The following is a 19,718-nucleotide window of genomic DNA, read 5'->3' as shown; positions in this document are numbered from 1 at the left end:
AACAATTTTTATATTTATTAAAAGTTATTTATTAAAGTAAAAGTTTTTAAATTTTTTTTAATTATCAATATTTATTTTCAGTTTTTTATTATATATTTATTAAATTTTTTTCGCAAACTGTTAAGGGTATATTATTAAACATTCTTTTAATATATCAATTTTATTTTTCAAAAAATTTCAATGAAAAATGAAATGGAAAATGATAAAATATAATTTGTTATGAAAAAACTAAAAATTTTCATAAGCTAACAATTTTAATTTAAAATTCAATATAATTAAATAGTAATGTCAGAAAACACATTTTTTAAATATTTTTCTAAATGCGTGTGCTTAGTTTAACTAAAAATATATGCTTTAATTACATTATATGTGTTTTAAAAATAATTTTTTTTTTATTAATCTAAATTAATATATTCTAATATGACATTTTTAAAACTTTTACTGAAAATAATATCTGTAGGGGAATTTATTAAATGGCATACTTAAAATCAAGTAATTATTTTTTATTATTCTACCGATTTATGTTGCGCTATTTATTTTTTTTTTTTATTATTTATTATTTTATTTTTTTTTTATTGTATTATATTATATAATTTTTTTTTTAATTTATTTTATCACATAATTTTGTTTTATTTTATTTTGCGTTATTTATTTTATTTATTTATTTTTATTTAATTAAATTTTATTTTATTTTATTTTATTTTATTTTATAATATTATTTTATCATTTTATTTGATTTTATTTTAATTTGTTTTACTTTACTCTAATTTTATTTAATTAAATTTTTATTTTTTTATATGCTTTTATTTTATTGTTTATATTCTATTTTATTTTACTTTATTTGGTTCTAATTTTATTTTTTTATTTTATCATAAAACTACATTAAATTAAGTTTTTTTTTTGAATTTTTGTCATGTTGTTGCTGTTGCTATACCTTCATATTTTTATAAATATATTCTTTTTTTTTAGTATTTTTTACAATTAAATGCAAGTGTATATGTACAAACGTAACGAACTCCGATTCTCCAGTGTTCTAGAATGCCTTAAACACCACTTCAATAATAAATTATATTGCACAAAAATATGTAGTATATATATATACTTCCATAAACTCACACATACAAATGTATATACGCAAAGGAGTATACAGCCGACATATAGAAACACAAGCATTTACCATACATAAGTACCTACCCTCGGACTACATAATCTTTTCTTTGATTCTACTCAGTTTTTTTTTTTCTTTTTTTTTGGTTATTATGCCAAGAATTTTCACTCATTATTCGCCGCGTAGATAAGCTGTGGGACGCTCGCTTGTTGCTTTCCATTGGTGCCGTCATGCACGTGTGCTCGACTATCACGCTGACGTCTGCGGAAATTGACAGACACTAAAAGCTTAACCAAGCATTTTTTGTGTCACACTTATATATGCATATATACACTTATATGCTAACTTATATATACATATATATATATATATATACATAAGTGTGCGCTTAAATATTTTACCATTAACACCCATATTCCGTAGAGGAAATTAAGTAATCACTTAGTAAGCTGTCATTGTCGCTTTCGTTTTTATTGTTGATTGTGATATTGTTTTTCGCCATACTTTCGCTGATAGTTGAATTTTTGCATTTATTTCTTGTTTATTATTATTAATGAAGCGCTTAATGCAATCAAGCCAATTGTTTTACCGATAAAATTCAAGTGCTGTCTGTCCATCGATTTAGCGTATACATATCTAGATTTCATAGGATATGTGTATCAGAAAAATATAATATTTGCTGATAACGTGACATAAAGTTAAGTTTTTTTTCGAAGACTAGCCAAAACTGATTTTTAGCATTATATTGCTTTTTTTCAAATGTAGCAGCTTTCAGATATACAGAGAGAATCCTGTCTAGATTTTAACTGAATTCACGGAAGTTATAACTATTTATTACCGCCGATTTGCATGCTTTATTTAGAAAAATCTAAGTAATAATTTTTTAATTTAATAATGAGTTGTTATATAACTAATTCATTAAAATTAATTAGTAATGGATTGTTAGCTTTGATTGTAAATTATACAAATTTTTAGGTATAAAGAGTTAACTTAGCTCAAAAGCTCAAAAGCTCAACTTTTACAATACGATACTTTGACTGCTGTGTTATCTGAAACTAAGTTTACAATATTAATCTCATCATTACAAGCTTATGAAGCTTTCATCCCTGGGAGCTTTAAGGCTTAAAATGCTTATATTTACCGCCAATTAAAAGTTTTCATGTATACCAAAGTCTTTGCAATAAAAAATGTTTATATTTATGTGAAAGCGTAGTATAAAGCATATTTTTAACAGCTCGATTCCGCTAAACAGAATTGATAAGATCACTACTGTTTGAAGGAGTTAAAGCTTAAGGCTAATTCCAGCGAAACTATCATTATTTCTGACTTAAGGTTGACATATATATGTACATACATATGTATATTTAAATCTTAAACTTCGTGTAAGCACAGATTGCTTACATTTTATATGAAAGCTTCAAGGTTCGCTGATTTTATAATGTCCTCTAAATAGTTACATTGATTTGTACGCAAATTTCGAAATGCGATCACATAAAACAAAAAGCTTAAAAGCTTGTTCCTTGTAGCTTTCATACTTATAACATTTTTATGCATATTAATTACTTAATTAGCCAAAAGTTTCGAATGCAAATTTAATTTTATTGAAAGCTTTAAAGCTTGTTACAATCAAATTACTATTACGGAACTTTAAATCGGATTTAAATTTACAAAACATATTCATATGAAGAATCTAAGAGCTTTCAAAGTAAGATGATTTAAAGCTTTTAGAGCTTTTTATATAAAGCCAAACTAACTTTCAACATTTATTGAACTTAAAAAATTACTTTAGATGTTTAACATTTTTAGTAGCGCGTGCAGCTGTTTCTGTTGAAATATTAATTTCGCCGCTGGCAAAATATAAACCATTGCCAAAAATGATCTTACCTAGAACTTGCTTAACATGCCAAATTGGTGCAAAAACCAAAAAAAAAGTACATTTCTTTGGTATATTTTCAAAAACTCTTTAATAGCCTGTCAATGTGCGCTCAAACAAGCGCAGCTACATATATAGTTATATACATAAGCATCTAAATATATACAGACATATATTTCACTTAGTTAAACTCAACATTTTGTAGAAATCATTTCGCAAATCTGCTAAACGCGCAGCTGAAAAAGAATTTTTTTTTAATTTCTGGCGTAAAAACATTTGTATTGATTAAGATCTGTGACGCTGGTGCAAGGCAGTGATCAATAGCCGGAAATCTTAATTGCCAGCAGATATAAGCTCAAAGTGTCTACAAGCGGACGCATATATAGCGAATGCCGTCAAGCAGTGCCATAATTATTTACTTTTTTCACACCAAATTAAATTTACATTTTATCGTAGAAAACCTTAAAAAATATACAAGCTTTTACAAAAACAAATATTATCTTACGAATCACTCATATCTCAAGGCATTCACGTGGCATCTCCGCAATGCCACCGCTTAAATTCTTTTCACCAACGGTAAAACTGTGTTACACAACTCACTTACTTCGTAGTCACGAGCTTTTAGTGCTTCAGCTACGAAACAGAGTACTAACGGCGTATGACGCCTTCGCTAATTGAATGACTTGTCAGCAGAAATTTTTAGCTACAAATGTAAATCAAATAACTAATTAGCGTATGGTGGCGGATAATATAAGAATAGTATTGGAGAAGTAATGGTGTATTTAAGATGTACTAAAAAGAAATATTCAATTACTACAGTTGTCGTTTACTAATTTAAAATATATGATTTTTTCAATTTTTCAGATCTGTATTTAAAATATTTAGAACATTTTTTAATATTTTCACAACACTTTTCTAGTTTTAGCACAATTTTAGTATTTTTAGTACACTTTTAATACTTTAAGTACACGTTTAGTATTTTTAGTACACTTTCTACAAAATTTCCAATATATTGCACTCAAATCAATACAAAACTCAAATAAATAAATAAAATAAAATAAAAAAGTTAAAGTTTTTCAATAAAAAGTATAAATAGTTAAGAGTTCTTATTACTTAATTTATATTCTATAATTAACCGTTCAAGAAAATATGTAAGCCTTCATTTTTAATATACTTAACCCTTAATATCTCTTTTACTCTTTTCAGGATGTTTCTCAACAAGATATTTTGTCACTTTCATGCTCTTTCTGGGCATGGCCAATGCTTATGTGATGCGTACGAATATGTCCGTAGCCATTGTGGCGATGGTAAATCACACTGCCATCAGCGTTGATCAAGACGATAAATTTGACGATGAGTGTCCGAATCAAAATCTAACGGCTGTGGTAAGTAAATCAGCACCTATAGAAACTGTTCAAGCACTCGATATTTATAACTTCACTTACTTTTTTAGGAAAATGGTCAAGACGGCGACTTCGTATGGAGCTCTAGTTTACAGGGCTACATATTATCTTCATTCTTCTACGGTTATGTGCTGACCCAAGTGAGTAGCCAATAATAAAATCAAAACTAATAATTAGTACATTGCAAAAAGGCAATTTTTTCAGTATATCACTAATCCCATAATAATCACTTTCTTCGCACTCTTTCTGCTTTAGATTCCCTTCGGTATTTTGGCGAAAAAATATGGCGCCATGAATTTCCTTGGCTGGGGTATGCTTGTCAATTCCGTATTCGCCTTCCTCGTGCCAGTTGCCGCTTACGAAGGTGGCGTCTATGGTCTGTGTGCTGTACGCTTCATTCAGGGTCTCGGCGAAGGTCCAATTGTGCCATGTACACACGCGCTGCTCGCCAAATGGATACCACCCAATGAGCGCTCACGTATGGGTGCGGCGGTTTATGCGGGCGCACAATTCGGTACAATCATATCTATGCCTTTGTCCGGTTTGTTGGCCGAGTATGGTTTCTCTGGCGGTTGGCCATCGATTTTCTATGTTTTCGGCGCTGTTGGTACAATTTGGTCGATTGCTTTCCTATGGCTCGTCTATGAGGATCCTTCATCGCATCCACACATCGATGAACGCGAGAAGAAATACATTAATACTAGTCTCTGGGGTACTGGTGATCAAAAGGTAGGTGTCGGTGCTTATATACAGCATGTGTACGAAACAGTTAGTGATACGCTAAAGCTGACCTGTAATATAACTACAATAATTTGAAGTATGTCTACGAATATATATTAATCAAATTTGTGTGATTTTCTTCATTCCTGATAGGTTCCAGCAATTCCCTTCAAGTCCATCTTGAAGTGCCTGCCCTTCTACGCTATTTTGCTTGCCCATATGGGTCACAACTATGGTTACGAGACACTGATGACTGAATTGCCCACCTACATGAAGCAAGTGTTGCGCTTCTCACTGAAAGCCAACGGCTTACTCTCATCCCTACCCTATTTGGCTATGTGGCTCTTCTCAATGTTCATTTCGGTAATTGCCGATTGGATGATTTCATCAAATCGTTTCACTCACACATCAACTCGAAAAATTATCAACAGTATTGGTAAGTAAGGAGCAGAAAAGCAAAATAAATTAATTTATACTAATTATTTGTATACTCATTCACACTATAGGTCAATATGGTCCGGGTTTGGCTCTAATTGCCGCATCGTACACAGGCTGTGATCGTGCCTTAACACTTGCCATACTCACGGTGGGTGTAGGTCTCAACGGTGGTATCTACTCCGGCTTCAAAATCAATCACTTGGATCTGTCGCCACGTTATGCCGGTTTCCTGATGGCCATTACAAATTGTTCGGCGAACTTGGCGGGTCTATTGGCGCCCATTGCCGCCGGAAACTTAATCAACAATAAGGTGTGTAAATGTATGAGCAGCTAAGCTGCGTTTTGAGCACGCTTATGCACGATCTTATGCCTTTGAATATTTAAGTTCATCCTCAAATATAATATTTAAACAATATCTCTCTTTCTATCTCTCTCTCCAGCCTACTATAGGTCAATGGCAGATCGTTTTCTTCATCGCCGCTTTCGTGTATATCTTCTGCGCTACCTTCTATAATATCTTCGGTTCGGGTGAACGTCAATGGTGGGACAACCCAGCCAATGACGTGAAGGAACCATCCGCCATTACTCCTGGTACAACCACACTGACGTCGAATGGCGCGAGTCCACGTTTTATAACCGGCGTTGATAATGGTCTGACCTTGATGACGGGGAATGTCAACGAAACCGGACACTAAGTGCGTAGAACACACGTCTAAGGCGAGACAGCAACAACTGAGCGCCGATCTAGTATATATACATATATGATTTTAAGTTATTCGAAGCTGTGGATTCGATGCTAGTGCTAGTTAGACAACAAACAGACAGACAGTTAGTAATTTAAGCAGCGTATTTTTTATTATGTTTAGTAATTAATAAGGCATAGTGAATTTATGTGCGAGAGAAATGTGTGTGCCTTAGAAAATTAAAATAAAATACATAAAGTGTACCGTAAGTAAGAAAAGAAAAAAGTAGTGTGATAACGGTACACAGCGTGCAAAATAATAAATAAATTTTTATAACAAGAGTCAGCATTAAAACTAACGGACACTTTTTCTCTCTCAGCTCTCAGCCGAGTATAAATGAAAATGTGAATGATAAAAGACAGTTGCCGCTAAAACTATGCAACGCATCTTAAGTATATAATACGCCAATGGTGCCAACTAAGTGATTTTCTTAAATTTTTTGCTTTTGAAAAATGCAAGTGTAAAGTTTTTATGGACTTGGTCCGTAAATTGTTACAATAATTTATTTAAAGTTAAGTTTAAAGTATAATGTCTGAAAGAAACTTTTAATTTATATATACACACACACACACATGTATGAATGTACGCACTGTTAGCGCTTTTTAATGTTATTGTGAATTGATTTTATAAAAAATATTATTTTTTGTTTAAGAAAAGTAGTAAAAGTAAAACCGTACAATGCTTTTAACACAAAAAATGTCTTAAAGCAACTTTTTGCCTAGAATTGTTATACTAATACATATACTTGTACAATAGTATATAAACACACATACATCTTTAAAATACTACTAAAATTAATTATTTTATACATTTGTTATAAAGTCGGTGCATGAAGAAGTGTGGCAAAGTAAAAGATAAACGGACAAAACGAAACAAGCCAATAAACAGTATAAGTGACAATCTAATTTGTAAGACGAAATGCTAAAAAAATATTTCCATTTGCTACAATATTACTATTCAAGACATACTATAATTTCCAAAAATGATTTTGAACTACGAGAATATGTAGTAAAGAGTAAGAAATTTACTTCAAAATAAAATAAATTAAAAAACAAAAATGACTCGAAGAGAGTTTAAAAAACCAAACAAGTTGTTTTTCATTTGATTTTTGAGTATAAAACATGTTTTGGGAAGGAAAAAGAAAAAAAGGTACATGAAAAGGTATAACAATATACTTATCTTGATTTTAAACGTTTAGTTTGTATGGCAGCTATACGCTATAGTGGTGCGAACTGCAATTTCTTCGGAGATTATAGAATTGTCTTAGACTGTGCCAAATTTTGTGAAAATTCCTTTTCAAATGAAAAAGTTATTCATACAAGAACTTCATTTGGAGCGTTCTCTTTGAGAGAGAGAGAGAGAGAGAGAGAGAGAGAGCGATAAAGAGAGATAAAGTTTCAGATTTGCGATCCTAGCCTGCGTTAAGCGAAAAGATATTCTCGGAATGTTTTAGTTAAATGATATTCTATGGCATTTCTAAATACAGTTTCATTTTGTCATGATTACCGTAAGAACTACTATCTACGTAAAAAGTATTTATATTTCTATATGTGCAAGATAATGTAGTATATATATATTTGCAATTAAAAGCCACGTGCTGGAGGCTTGTCTGTGGCGTTTATATGGCACTGTTAGCTACGAAGGTCGAACTTATTATTTATAACCACAATTTTGTGATTTATTTATCAAGGTTTCAATTCAATTTCGAAGGGAAGTTCAATGAACTGGGTTGACAGACCGCAACGGCAGAGACGGACGCTTCTCAATCATTTCCTTAATTGATTACTTTGCATTTTTTTGTTTTTTTCTATTTATTTATACGACAGTAATTTAATTTATTTAAAACATCCGTCCTGCCACTCGTGATCACAAAGCAAGTACTCCAATTAATGTTTTACTCGTTCGTAAAGATTTATTTACCTAAGTACACACATACATATGCACGTGACAATGTTCGTAGAAACTTCGGTGAATTTGCCGTTGTCAGCTGAACTTCAGCGTCATATTGAATTATACAAAACACCTTACGTAAAACAAATTAGTTATGGTATGTAGCACGGATTAGTCGCTAAGAGACTGATATTTTTTTTCTTTTTCATATATTTTCGTTGTATACTCGTGTGGCAATGCAAACGTCAGCAAACGAACGCAAGTAAACCAGACACTTTTTGTTGCTGACCAAGTTTATTTAAATAAACAAGTCACGTATTATGTTTATGTTGTTCTACTTTTCCCACTTCTCTACTAAGAAATTATTTTAAATTAGTTTGGGAAATAATTAAAAAATTATATTTGACTGCCGAAACCCGGGATTGAACCGGGGACCTTTAGATCTTCAGTCTAACGCTCTCCCAACTGAGCTATTTCGGCAGATATTTAAATTGAGTTGAATGTCGATTAAGTAAGAGCGACGCACGCAACGAAGGTGACATTAGCGCTGCATTAAACTGTGTGCTTGTGGTTGAGAACTTAGCTAAGTATGTATTCAGAAAAGCTATTGAAAGCACGGACAATACAAAATATAAAAGCTTTGTATTGCTATATATAATATATATGCATGTATATGTGTATATACATGGCTTTGTAGTCGAAAGATTTGACTTTTTTTTTATTTGTAACGGCACTTATAGCAGTAAGAGTGCCTAAAAGCATACCAATGTATCGCAGATATAATTAATTAGTGGAGTAAAAATGTTCCGGCGCGCCCTCATTCTTATCGTCTTGAAAATATATGTTATTTAGGCAATTGATGCGATTTTAATTGAATGCAAATCGTTTTAATTGAATGTTTTGTCCGCTAAAGAGATTCGTTAGATTGATTTAGCGGCTAATTGGCAGCACATTCGTTGCTTGTTCGTTGGCTAGAAAGGAAACATATACCTATATAATAACAACACACAAAAAGTGACAATATATGAAAGCAAGAATTTAACAAATATTTAGTAAAATAAAATAATATAAAAAAGCATAAAGTACAATAAGAATATTAATTTAAAAAAATTAAGTAATAAAAAAAAATTAATTAATTAAGAAATAAAATTTCAAAATATAAAAAAATTAAATTAAGTAAAATAAAATAAAATTTAGATTAATTTATTTAAATTCAAATAAATTTAATTGAATGAATAAAATAAAAAATAAAATAAAATAGTAAAACAAAATTAAATAAATTATATTGAATGAATAATATAAAAAATAAAATAAAATAAAATTTAATTAAACTAAATTAAAATAAATTAAATAAAAAAATCCAATATAAAAGGAAATAAAAACAAAAATAAAATAAAAAATAAAAAAAAAATAAAATAAAATAGTAAAATTAAATTAAATTAAGTCAAAAAAAGGTAACTAAATTTATTTTAAAAAAATTAATAAAAATAAATAAAATGGAGTAGAAAACAATAAAATGTAATTTAATTAATAAAAAATTTAATCATTATCAACAAGAAAATCAGTGAATCTTTCTGTATATTTAGATTGTTTAAGCTTGTGATAAAAAGTATTAAAAACAGAAAATTACATTAAAAATATGGTAATATAACAAATGTATTAAAATCAAATGTTAATAAAGCCAGTGATATGCAAAATTTATTAAGAGGAATTAAATCGTTGAATTAGCATATATGATATATAAATAATAAATAAGATATAAAATGAGAGAAAAAATTAAAATAACAATTATTTTTAGTAAAAATTTGTGAAATAATTAAATATGCAATATAAAATACATATTAATATATTTAACTAACTATTTAATTTAAATATGCAATATAAAATACATATTAATATCTTGAACTAACTATCTTTAACTTTTACAATAATTTATCTCTTTAAGACAGCAATATTTATATTATAGTTTTTTTTTTAGTTAAAACTATTTACGACATAAGATTCCATACAAGAACTTAACTTTGGTTGTTCAATTTGTATGGTAGCTATATGCCATCGTCATCCGATCTGAACAATTTAATCGAAGATGATACCGATGCTTTGGCTTATAATCCATGCCAAATTTCGTTAAGATATCTTCTCAAATAAAAAATAATTATTTTGATGAGTCAGTTTGTATGGCAGCTATATGCTATAGTAAACCGATATCGACGATTTCAACAAATGAGCAGCTTCTTGTGGCGAAAAGGACGTGTGCAAAATTTCAGATTGATACCTCAAGAAGAGCGGGACTGGTGCGCGTAAATACAGACAGACTGACGAACAGACGTCGGACAGAGCTAAATCGACTTAAATCTCAAAAAAATCTTTTAACGTTAAACTTAGTTTAAGAATTCATTACATATTATTATACACCAGCAAAGTAAAAGCATATTGTTGAACAATTCAACAGAAGTAAAAACAAAAACTGGGGAACCTTGAATATAATATAATATAAATGCCGTAGCATAAGCCGAATTTTAAATAATTTATTGATTTTATTACTATTGGTTATTTTTTATTGCACATTACTGTACATAAATGTATTCAGAAATAAGCTCTGGTATGAAATTTTTACCAAGCGGTACGGTAAGGTTTTTTAGCGCCAAGATTTAATAGAAAGATTTCTTGTAACCCTTTCATATATGTTACATAAGCATAAAGTGAGTCTCACACTATATCAAATTGAATATAGTCATAGTCAAAGTGATGATAACTACCCTGACTACTATTTTGTAGCAATTTATCAGTATCTGCCAAAGTCAAATTTAATGACAGTCGTAATCATGTAATGGTAAAGTTCTTGCATAATATTTGCTAGCAATTTATGAGTATCTCACCGTGTCACAGTCAAAGTAATGGCAACTTTCTTGACTACTATTTTGTAGCAATTTATGACAACATGTCGCCGATTGTAATTTCAAAACTTTTTGTTATTCTAATCTATATACCTGCTACAGCATGATTTTTGAAAATATATACCTGTAATTTCTTTGAGAGCATATCCTTGTCTAAACTTTTGCTTAAAACTTTTAGTAACTAATTAATTTGCCAATCAATAATATATTTCTCTCGATTGTAAGTCACTTGACGGTTATTATGTACATAGGTATGTATGTATGAATGAAATCTAACTAACACTACTCATTTATCTAGCCAGCTAAAGCAACTTGACATACAAGACATACGTGTATTATATGTTAGGTATTGCAACATAAATTAGCATTACTTCATATATAATTACTATTACTTCATTAATTATAACATTTAACGCAAATGTTATTGTTATTTTTTTGTTTTTTTTTTGAAGCAAAATGACTCAGGTCAAAATAAAGAAGAGAGAGTCATCAGCACTTTATGCAGCACTCAAGAGGACTTGGTTCGCATTTTGTGCCTCAAGTAGTATACATGGCTTGAAGTATACACAAGACAGAGATACAAGCAAATTCGTGCGGTATGTATGCATCATGTGATGTTTAAGTTATTATATGATATATTTTTGATTGCTCACATTTTAAGCGCCCTCATTAAGTACGGTGAAGGCGCCGTAAAGATTTCTTCAACAATTTTATTTTACTATATTATATACACATCTCTTAATACATTTACCCATTTTGTCATCGTCACTTTCTTAAAAAAAAAAAAAACAAATAAAAAATTATTGACTTAAACCAAAATCATAAATTTATTGAAACTCTCTTCGCAGTTTCATCTGGATGCTCATTACGCTGATTATGTTTATCTGTGCAATATTAATGGTCTATACATTTTATGTAAGTTACCGCAGCAATCCCATCCGTATGAATATTGAAAATGATCATGCCCCGGTTGATAGTCTTATTTTTCCCGCCATAACTATATGTACGGAGACACTCTACAACATACAAAAGGCAAAAAGTTACATAGCAACGCTGTGAGTATTATGAAGAGCAAGAACTAATTTCTCTTAATTTCATTACTAAACTTTGTATAATCATCCACTTCTTTATAGTGGAAACAATTAATATGTATGTTTAAAAAAAATATTTCTCTAACACTATGTAAACGTTCTATTATGGATAAGCCTTAATGTCATCTGACTCAAATTAAGGGTGCTACAAGTATAATATTATATTATATTAAATAGGAGTACATTATTTTTCATATAGATGGGTTTTGTAAGCGTAGTATAAGTTCAAACGAGATACTATAGTTATATATATATATTACATGCTATATGTATATACATACATATGTGGCCAAAACAGTTTATCAGACGTTTTAAGCGTGGCTGACTTTTGGACTCAGTTTCCATCTGCGAATCGGTGCTAATTCGCAAAAAAACTTAGCCAAGGCCGTCACAAACGATGGCCAAGCCAGGATTGACGGTTAAGAATTTTATGTTATGTGTTTGGTGGAATTGACAGAGAACCATCTATTTTGCGGTACTCCCATTCTGCAAAATTCTAATATCGGATACATGCGGTCTACAATTGGAACGTCTGAAGTAAGCAAACGTACCATCAGACCAATACTAAGCCGCACACTTAAATAATGACTCGATAAAAGTTCCGGAAGCTTGAAGGCGAGGTTTATATGCATCCAAATTATGGTCTAAACCTGACATCATCACTACTTATTCCTGTCTAAAGCGAATAATTTTCCGAAAAACCGCCTCAAAAGAACTCTGCGCAAATCGACTGTCTCAGCTTTTTGCCAATTAAGAGGAGTGTTTCTATGAGAATGTCTTTGTGAGATTACGTTTAAGATGTTCTTAACAACTATGTCTAATAAACCTTCAGTTTAATGCAAAAATTGTATTTCCTTTTACTACTTGTAGACCAATTATATAAATCGTATATGAGAATTTCTGAAAATATGCACACTACATATAACCCAACTTTAAAATAGTAATTCACATATTTTTCTTATGGAAATAAAATATCTGCTACTTTTTCCGCAGCAAGCTTCCAACCGATACAAATACAAGCCAGATAATGGCAACTTTGGCAACATATTTCGGCTTTATCACCGATGACTATACTTACAGCACGGAAAATATTGAATTGCTACAGAATCTGATCGATATTAATAATATAAGCACATTGACATTCATGCAAAATCTACAGTGGAATTGTTCAGATATATTTTTTCGCTGCCGTTTTATGTGGCGAATTATGGATTGCAGGAAACTTATAGAAGTGTCGCGCACATATTACGGCTACTGCTGTTCCTTCAACCTCAATCAGCCGGGGTGAGAAATGCTATAAAATTATTGTTACCGCTTTCTTGCTCTTGTGTGTTCAGTTTAATTATTTTATCTATTATCAGTTTGAACTACACTGGGAAGACTGCACGCGGAGGTCTCTTCGATGGTCTCTCACTGATACTGTATTACAATGACGCGGATTATGGCGAGTTGGGTCTCTACTCGGATGGTTTTAAAGTATTACTCTCGGAGAATGATGCTTTCCCCAGTGCGCACTCTATCACCAAATTTACACCACTTAAGCAGGAGACTTTCCTTAGTATACAACCCATTGAGACGTACTGCTCGCCCGCGGTTAAAGCGCTGTCGATAGACCAGCGCCAATGTGTGCTGCCGCATGAATTTCCACTCAAGCATTTCAAGAGACATGTGGGTACTAATTGTATTCTTGAATGTCGTGTGCAAACTACGCTCAAATTATGCGGTTGCATAACGTATTTCTTTTACACGAATGAGACCCAGGAGCGCGTCTGCTCCATTAAGGATATACCCTGTCTACTGGCGAATTTCAGTAGGTTTTCAGTAAAGCATAAGGAGAGTAATCATTTTTATATTAATTCATAGGTATTCTACTCTTTATAGCCAGAATAGTGGGACGTTATCGGAAAGATCAATGTTTTTGCCGGAATCCGTGCGAATCAGTTGAGTTTTTCGTGGATTTGACGAGTGCCGAATTGCAGATTGATATACCGACTGTGGATGAGTTTTAGTAAGTTGATAGAGTTGCCTTTTATCGCTATATACTTCATATACATATGTATTAATAATATATAGTATATGTGTATAGTATGAATCTATAAAAAAAAAAAAGTATAGGTAAAAAAAACTTTCAATTTAATTAACTTCCTTAATCGACAAAGAAACTACAAAAAAAATTTTACTAACACGATCTACGTTTACGTTTTACATTTGCAGTAACGGTGTACAAGATAATCATTCCGTCATTCATATATACTTTAACAATCAAGTATATTTACGTGTACGCCGTGATCTACTATCAAATATGGTGACTCTAGTTTGTAAGTATATACCCAAATAGTTTTAGCCAATGCCAATAATGTATGTATGTATATTATTTCTTAGCTAACTTGGGCAGCGCTTTCAGTCTCTTTGTTGGTATCAGTATGGTTTCGATTGTAGAAATTATCTACTATCTAACAGTTGTGTTGAGAAAGTATTATTTGCAAGAGGTTAAAGCACGTGAGAAACTTCGGCGTTAGAGTGGCTACATTTCAACAAAGCTTGAATTATGCACGAAACAAAATATACTTCTTAATTAAAAATTGTTTAAATATTAAAGTAAGAACCGATTGAAAAAAAGAAAACTATAAGTTTTTATTTAAAAAATATACTACTAGAATACATATATGGACTGTTTGTAAAGTATGCTTCTCTAGCGGATTCAAGCGCACAGTAGAGTCGATAAGGTATCAATACTGCATATGTAGTAATACAAAGAATCGCTACTCAAAATCACGATTTCCAACAACTGAAGTTAGTTAGTGAAGTTAGTTTCACAGGCTCAGATATGTTGTGAGGCAAAAGTATTCCTTTATTTCGCTAATGACCAAATTTTTAACAAAAATAATTTCGGACAAATTTTTCACATTATTATACCCATGATATTACTTTACACTATGTTAAAATATAAGAAATTAAAAAAACAAAATACATGTACTAATTGTAGCTCGATACGTCAAAAATATTTCATAAAATAAGTATACTCTCGGTAGCTTAAAATCATTAACAATTCTAAGATTAGAATCACTATAGAACATCTCATCCTAAATATCTCTTGACACAATCTAACCTTAAAACATACCAAATAATTTCTATAAAAGAACGAGTGTTAGCATGAGAACTTTTGAGCGCGTGTTAGTAGAATCTACGTAAACGGAGCTTTACGATTAAGAATTATTATTGTATACCGAAAATTGTCTACTCACGTCACTGCGGCTCAATTTAATACGCATGCAAGAGATTCAATGATGAGTAATTTTTAAACTGTGAAAATTGTAGCAACGACTTTCCCCTAATACGAGTAAAAATGTGCAGTTATTTCGGCAAGTACCGTTTAAAAAGTGTACATAGATAAAGAAATATCTCAAAATCATTACAATATACATTAAGACACTTACATAAATGATCAATCGCAAAACTCAAAAGAACTTCCATCTTCTATGAAAGTAGTTAAAATTTATTAAGCCATACAGAGTCTTAACCTTTAATTAGTAGGGAGCATTTTGAAAAAGACCCTTCCTCCAACATCTAAATCTGGCTTCAGTGAAAAACCAAAGAGTTATAGAGGCTTTAGTTCAATCTACGGACCTTTAAAACACCTGCACAGGCTCGCAAATGCAATTGCAATTGTACAGAATGTATAGTCTTCGATCTACGATTGTTTGAATACTCTAATACTGATAACAAAGTTTTTCTCTCAAGTAGTGTATTAGAGTGTGTCAAAAAAAAAAAACGCTTCACTTGGTACTCTGAAAAATTGGTTAATAAACAGCATTAAGAAAGTATCTTCAAGTATGAGCTTTTATTGATAACGGGAGAACCTTCTCCGTCTTACAGTTCTTTTTTTTATTATCAAAAAGAAAAAGATTCATATATCGCTTCCAACTGCTTGAAAAAATATATGTTTAGCGTTTTGTGGATTTGGAAATTTGCTACTTCATACGTATTTCGCTAGCAAACCTTGGTACTCATTACTCGTATCGTTAACAGCGGACATCTGTGCGAGAAGTACGAAGAGAGTACGACAGCAATGATGTAATTAGAACGCAGGAGTTTCATTTTTATAACATACAGAGATTGCCCATTAGTCAAGTATTTTTCAACTAAAAAACTGAACAACGAATGGTGTCTTCATTTTTCTACAATGCGATCATTTACAATGAAAACGAGATTTTCAACCCTTTTTATTGCTCTCCAATTTAATTTTCCCTAAAAATATGCGATTTATGGAACTAATCTAACCCAGTATAATTATAATTGTAGCTAGTTGCGACACTGGTTCGAACCTTTGCAATGAACACGAGGTTGCCGATCGACCTTATTGCTCTATAATTTGATTTTCTCTCAAAAATTTGCAATATTTGGGAATAATCTAATCCATAGGAGTATATCCAGTTAGTATGTAATTATAGCTGATTTTAACCCTTATCTTCATAAATATTCTAGAGTACCTGAAGATTAGAGCTATCAAACAGGCTAGTAAAAATAAAATATTGCCACAGGCCAGTTATCTTAGAAGAACTTTTGTACAGCGTTCTTGGGGAAAAAAACTTTGAAGCTAATGGAATTTCAAAAACTTCTTTACGTTTATAATATAGAAATTGTATTTTTATATATATCTATATTTTTTAAATATGCTTTTGAATCCAGATTAGTGTTGCCAGCTGTAAATGTTTTGCGCAAAAATTTCATACATCTATATCTCGTTTCATTATTTCTGGAAGTTAAAGCTATAAGCTTGTGCTGCCTGGTGTAAACATTTCGCCAAGTCATAATAAAATTATTTATGAAATAAGTGTTACTCAAACATTATTATACATGCGCAGACAACTAACATATATATCTACAAACACTACTAGAATTTATTAATCTAGAACTCATTAACCACAACAAAAATTGAACTATCCGCTGCCTCTAAAATAAGCGCTACGAAGCAATAAAAATTTTGCAAAAACCACTGATTGTTTGGCCTGAGTTTTAATATAAAAAACAAGGGGTTTTGAAAGATCATAAATTATTGAACAGGTGCTAACACACATGCCTTACACTTCATACTCGTGGCACAACGGTCTATTGACGAGTTAAACGCCGATAGCGAATAATTCATTGATCAAGTCTGAGTACCTTCATATTCGTTTTGCAACATGACTTGCTGAATATTTTTCTCTTACGCATTTGCAAAATACAAATCGACGTATCTTGCAGTTAGTTATCAGTTGATAACCACATGATAAGTGTAAGTTGCGAAAAAAAAACGTATAAAAGCTCGAAAGTGCACGCAAAGTGCGAATAGTGGTGTGTACACACTCGGCATAACGATCAACACAAATGCGCTAACTAAATGCTTAAAACTAATATTTATGGTTATATAAGTGTGAGCTTGCTAATACTCATCGCCACTGTCGAGGCACAACACGAGCCACACTGGTGGGCTGAGCGAAGTGCCATTGTGCAGCTCTTCGAATGGAAATGGACGGATATAGCTAGAGAATGCGAGCGCTTTCTAGCCCCACGCGGTTTCGCCGGCGTACAGGTGAGCGCATGCTAATAATAACACTATAAACAATTACTGCTTTATTCATTTCACGAATTTACCAAATCAGGTCTCGCCCGTTGCTGAGAATGTAGTGATTGCCGGTCGTCCGTGGTGGGAGCGTTATCAGCCGGTCTCCTACAAATTGATTACACGTTCTGGCAATGAGACCGAGTTCGCTGATATGGTGCGCAGTTGTAACGCTGTCGGCGTGCGTATTTACGTTGATGTGTTGCTCAATCATATGGCTGCCTCGTATGATGGTGTCGTGTATGGCACTGGCGGCTCGTTTGCCTATCCGAACGCGAAGCATTTTCCCGCTGTGCCATATACAGCGCATGATTTTCACTCGACTTGTGATATACAGGATTGGAACGATCGTTTTCAAGTGCAAAATTGCGAACTGGTACGCCTGAAAGACTTGGATCAAAGTAGTGACCGTGTGCGTGCACAACTGTTAGGATTTCTAAATCACCTCATTGAGTTAGGTGTGGCGGGTTTTCGTGTAGATGCCGCCAAGCATATGCCGGCGGAAGATTTAAAGGTAGTACTGTCTGAAAAATATTACTTCACAACATGCTCATTTTTATAAAAATTTATTTTTAGCTAATTTATGATAGTTTGCCTGATCTCAACACCGCGCATGGTTTTGCGCGCAATGCACGTCCTTTCATCTATCAGGAAGTAGTCGATTATGGTTACGAACAGATCAGCAAATATGAGTACAGCCCGCTGGGCGCTGTGACAGAATTTCGTTTCTCAGAAGAAATAGGTGGCGCATTTCGTGGCTATAATCAACTTAAGTGGCTGCGTAACTGGGGTACCGAGTGGAGCTTCTTACCCACCGAACACGCTTTCGTCTTTATCGATAATCATGATAAGCAGCGCGAAGCTGGCAATGTGCTTACATATAAAAATGCCAAGCAATACAAAATGGCCAACGCTTTCGCTTTAGCTTACCCCTACGGCATAATGCGCGTGATGAGCTCTTTTGATTTCCGAGATCATGATCAGGCACCGCCAGCTGATGAAAATGAACAAATACTCTCACCGGAGTTTGACAAAGATGGCGCCTGTACAAACGGTTGGGTTTGTGAGCACCGTTGGCGTCAAATCTATAATATGGTGGACTTTAAGAATGCAGTGCGCGGCGCTGAAATGTCTAATTGGTGGGACAACGACGATAACCAAATTGCTTTCTGTCGCGACAAACGTGGTTTTATCGCCTTCAATGGCAATCACTGGGATCTGAAGCAGCGTTTACATACTTGCCTGCCTGCGGGTGTTTACTGTGATGTAATCTCTGGTGCGCTGCTGAATGGAAAGTGTACGAGTAAAACAGTGATTGTAGACGACTGGGGATATGCCGATATTGTTTTGGGTGCAGATGAGTTCGATGGCGTCTTGGCCATACACGTAAATGCGAAGTTAGAAGAGCAAAAAGAGCACAAGGAAAAAATTATAATTCGAATGCTGTTAATGGAAATTTCAAACGAGTGTCATTTATACTATGTGTTACAAAATCAGTATTCGTTTATAAGGTTAAGTGAAGCCGTAAACGTATTTACGGAAACGAATTTGAAATTTGTAAATATTGACTCTCTGTCTACGGAGGAAGAGAATATTGTGTATAAACCGAGTATTCGTAATAAAGTAGATTATGTTTTCGGAATTTGGCGAATGTCAGTTTATTTATAATGGGATTTCTTGTTTCCAGTAATGAAGCGTTTGTTATTTGCTCAAGATCTCTCTCATAAGACAAAACAGCAGTTCTTCAAGATTGCATCGCAAATACTGCCAATCTCTTTGAACCACGCGTATGGTTTGTTCGTTACGCTATACGCTAACAATTGGCGAATCTAAGACAGTTTAAATAACATACGACTTACCGAGTTTGTATATTGGCTTCGATAAAGATTTTACTAGATTGATGGAACTATAAATGAGCTTTGGAAATTTCAACACTTTATTCTCGATTTCCTT

The 19,718-nt window shown here is 32.4% G+C and overlaps 3 protein-coding genes and 1 non-coding gene across 6 annotated transcripts in view; 3 read left to right on the top strand and 1 right to left on the bottom strand.

Moving 5' to 3' along the window:
• Nucleotides 1-7,374, top strand: part of Picot (putative inorganic phosphate cotransporter protein picot) — a 62,009-nt gene extending 54,635 nt beyond the window's left edge. For all 3 annotated transcript variants that reach the window (XM_036375344.2, XM_036375343.2, XM_070109181.1), the window contains 6 exons: nt 4,188-4,366; nt 4,435-4,524; nt 4,640-5,113; nt 5,258-5,540; nt 5,611-5,852; nt 5,983-7,374. In XM_036375344.2, the coding sequence (XP_036231237.1) occupies nt 4,188-4,366; nt 4,435-4,524; nt 4,640-5,113; nt 5,258-5,540; nt 5,611-5,852; nt 5,983-6,237 (1,523 nt within the window). In that variant the 3' untranslated portion in view covers nt 6,238-7,374. The remainder of the gene's footprint in view (nt 1-4,187; nt 4,367-4,434; nt 4,525-4,639; nt 5,114-5,257; nt 5,541-5,610; nt 5,853-5,982) is intronic.
• A 1,208-nt stretch (nt 7,375-8,582) lies between these two features.
• On the bottom strand, nt 8,583-8,655 carry TRNAF-GAA (transfer RNA phenylalanine (anticodon GAA)). The gene has a single exon. It is a non-coding gene; the product is annotated as a tRNA-Phe (tRNA).
• Nucleotides 8,656-11,517: 2,862 nt separating this feature from the next.
• On the top strand, nt 11,518-14,767 carry Nach (nach). The gene is made up of 7 exons (XM_070108371.1): nt 11,518-11,668; nt 11,921-12,127; nt 13,157-13,447; nt 13,525-13,973; nt 14,027-14,171; nt 14,378-14,481; nt 14,546-14,767. The coding sequence occupies exons 1-7, from the start codon at nt 11,529-11,531 to the stop codon at nt 14,680-14,682; spliced, it is 1,473 nt and encodes a 490-aa protein (XP_069964472.1). The 5' UTR covers nt 11,518-11,528; the 3' UTR covers nt 14,683-14,767.
• A 2,701-nt stretch (nt 14,768-17,468) lies between these two features.
• Amyrel (Amylase related) lies at nt 17,469-19,448 on the top strand. The gene is made up of 3 exons (XM_014245694.3): nt 17,469-17,735; nt 17,806-18,279; nt 18,342-19,448. Exons 1-3 carry the CDS (start codon nt 17,544-17,546, stop codon nt 19,431-19,433), a joined length of 1,758 nt encoding a protein of 585 aa, XP_014101169.3. The 5' UTR covers nt 17,469-17,543; the 3' UTR covers nt 19,434-19,448.
• Nucleotides 19,449-19,718: the final 270 nt, after the last annotated feature.

The sequence above is a fragment of the Bactrocera oleae genome, chromosome 4 (assembly GCF_042242935.1).
Source record: "Bactrocera oleae isolate idBacOlea1 chromosome 4, idBacOlea1, whole genome shotgun sequence".
In the NCBI taxonomy this organism is placed as follows: domain Eukaryota; kingdom Metazoa; phylum Arthropoda; class Insecta; order Diptera; family Tephritidae; genus Bactrocera; species Bactrocera oleae.
This window is presented reverse-complemented; position numbering and strand designations above follow the sequence as displayed.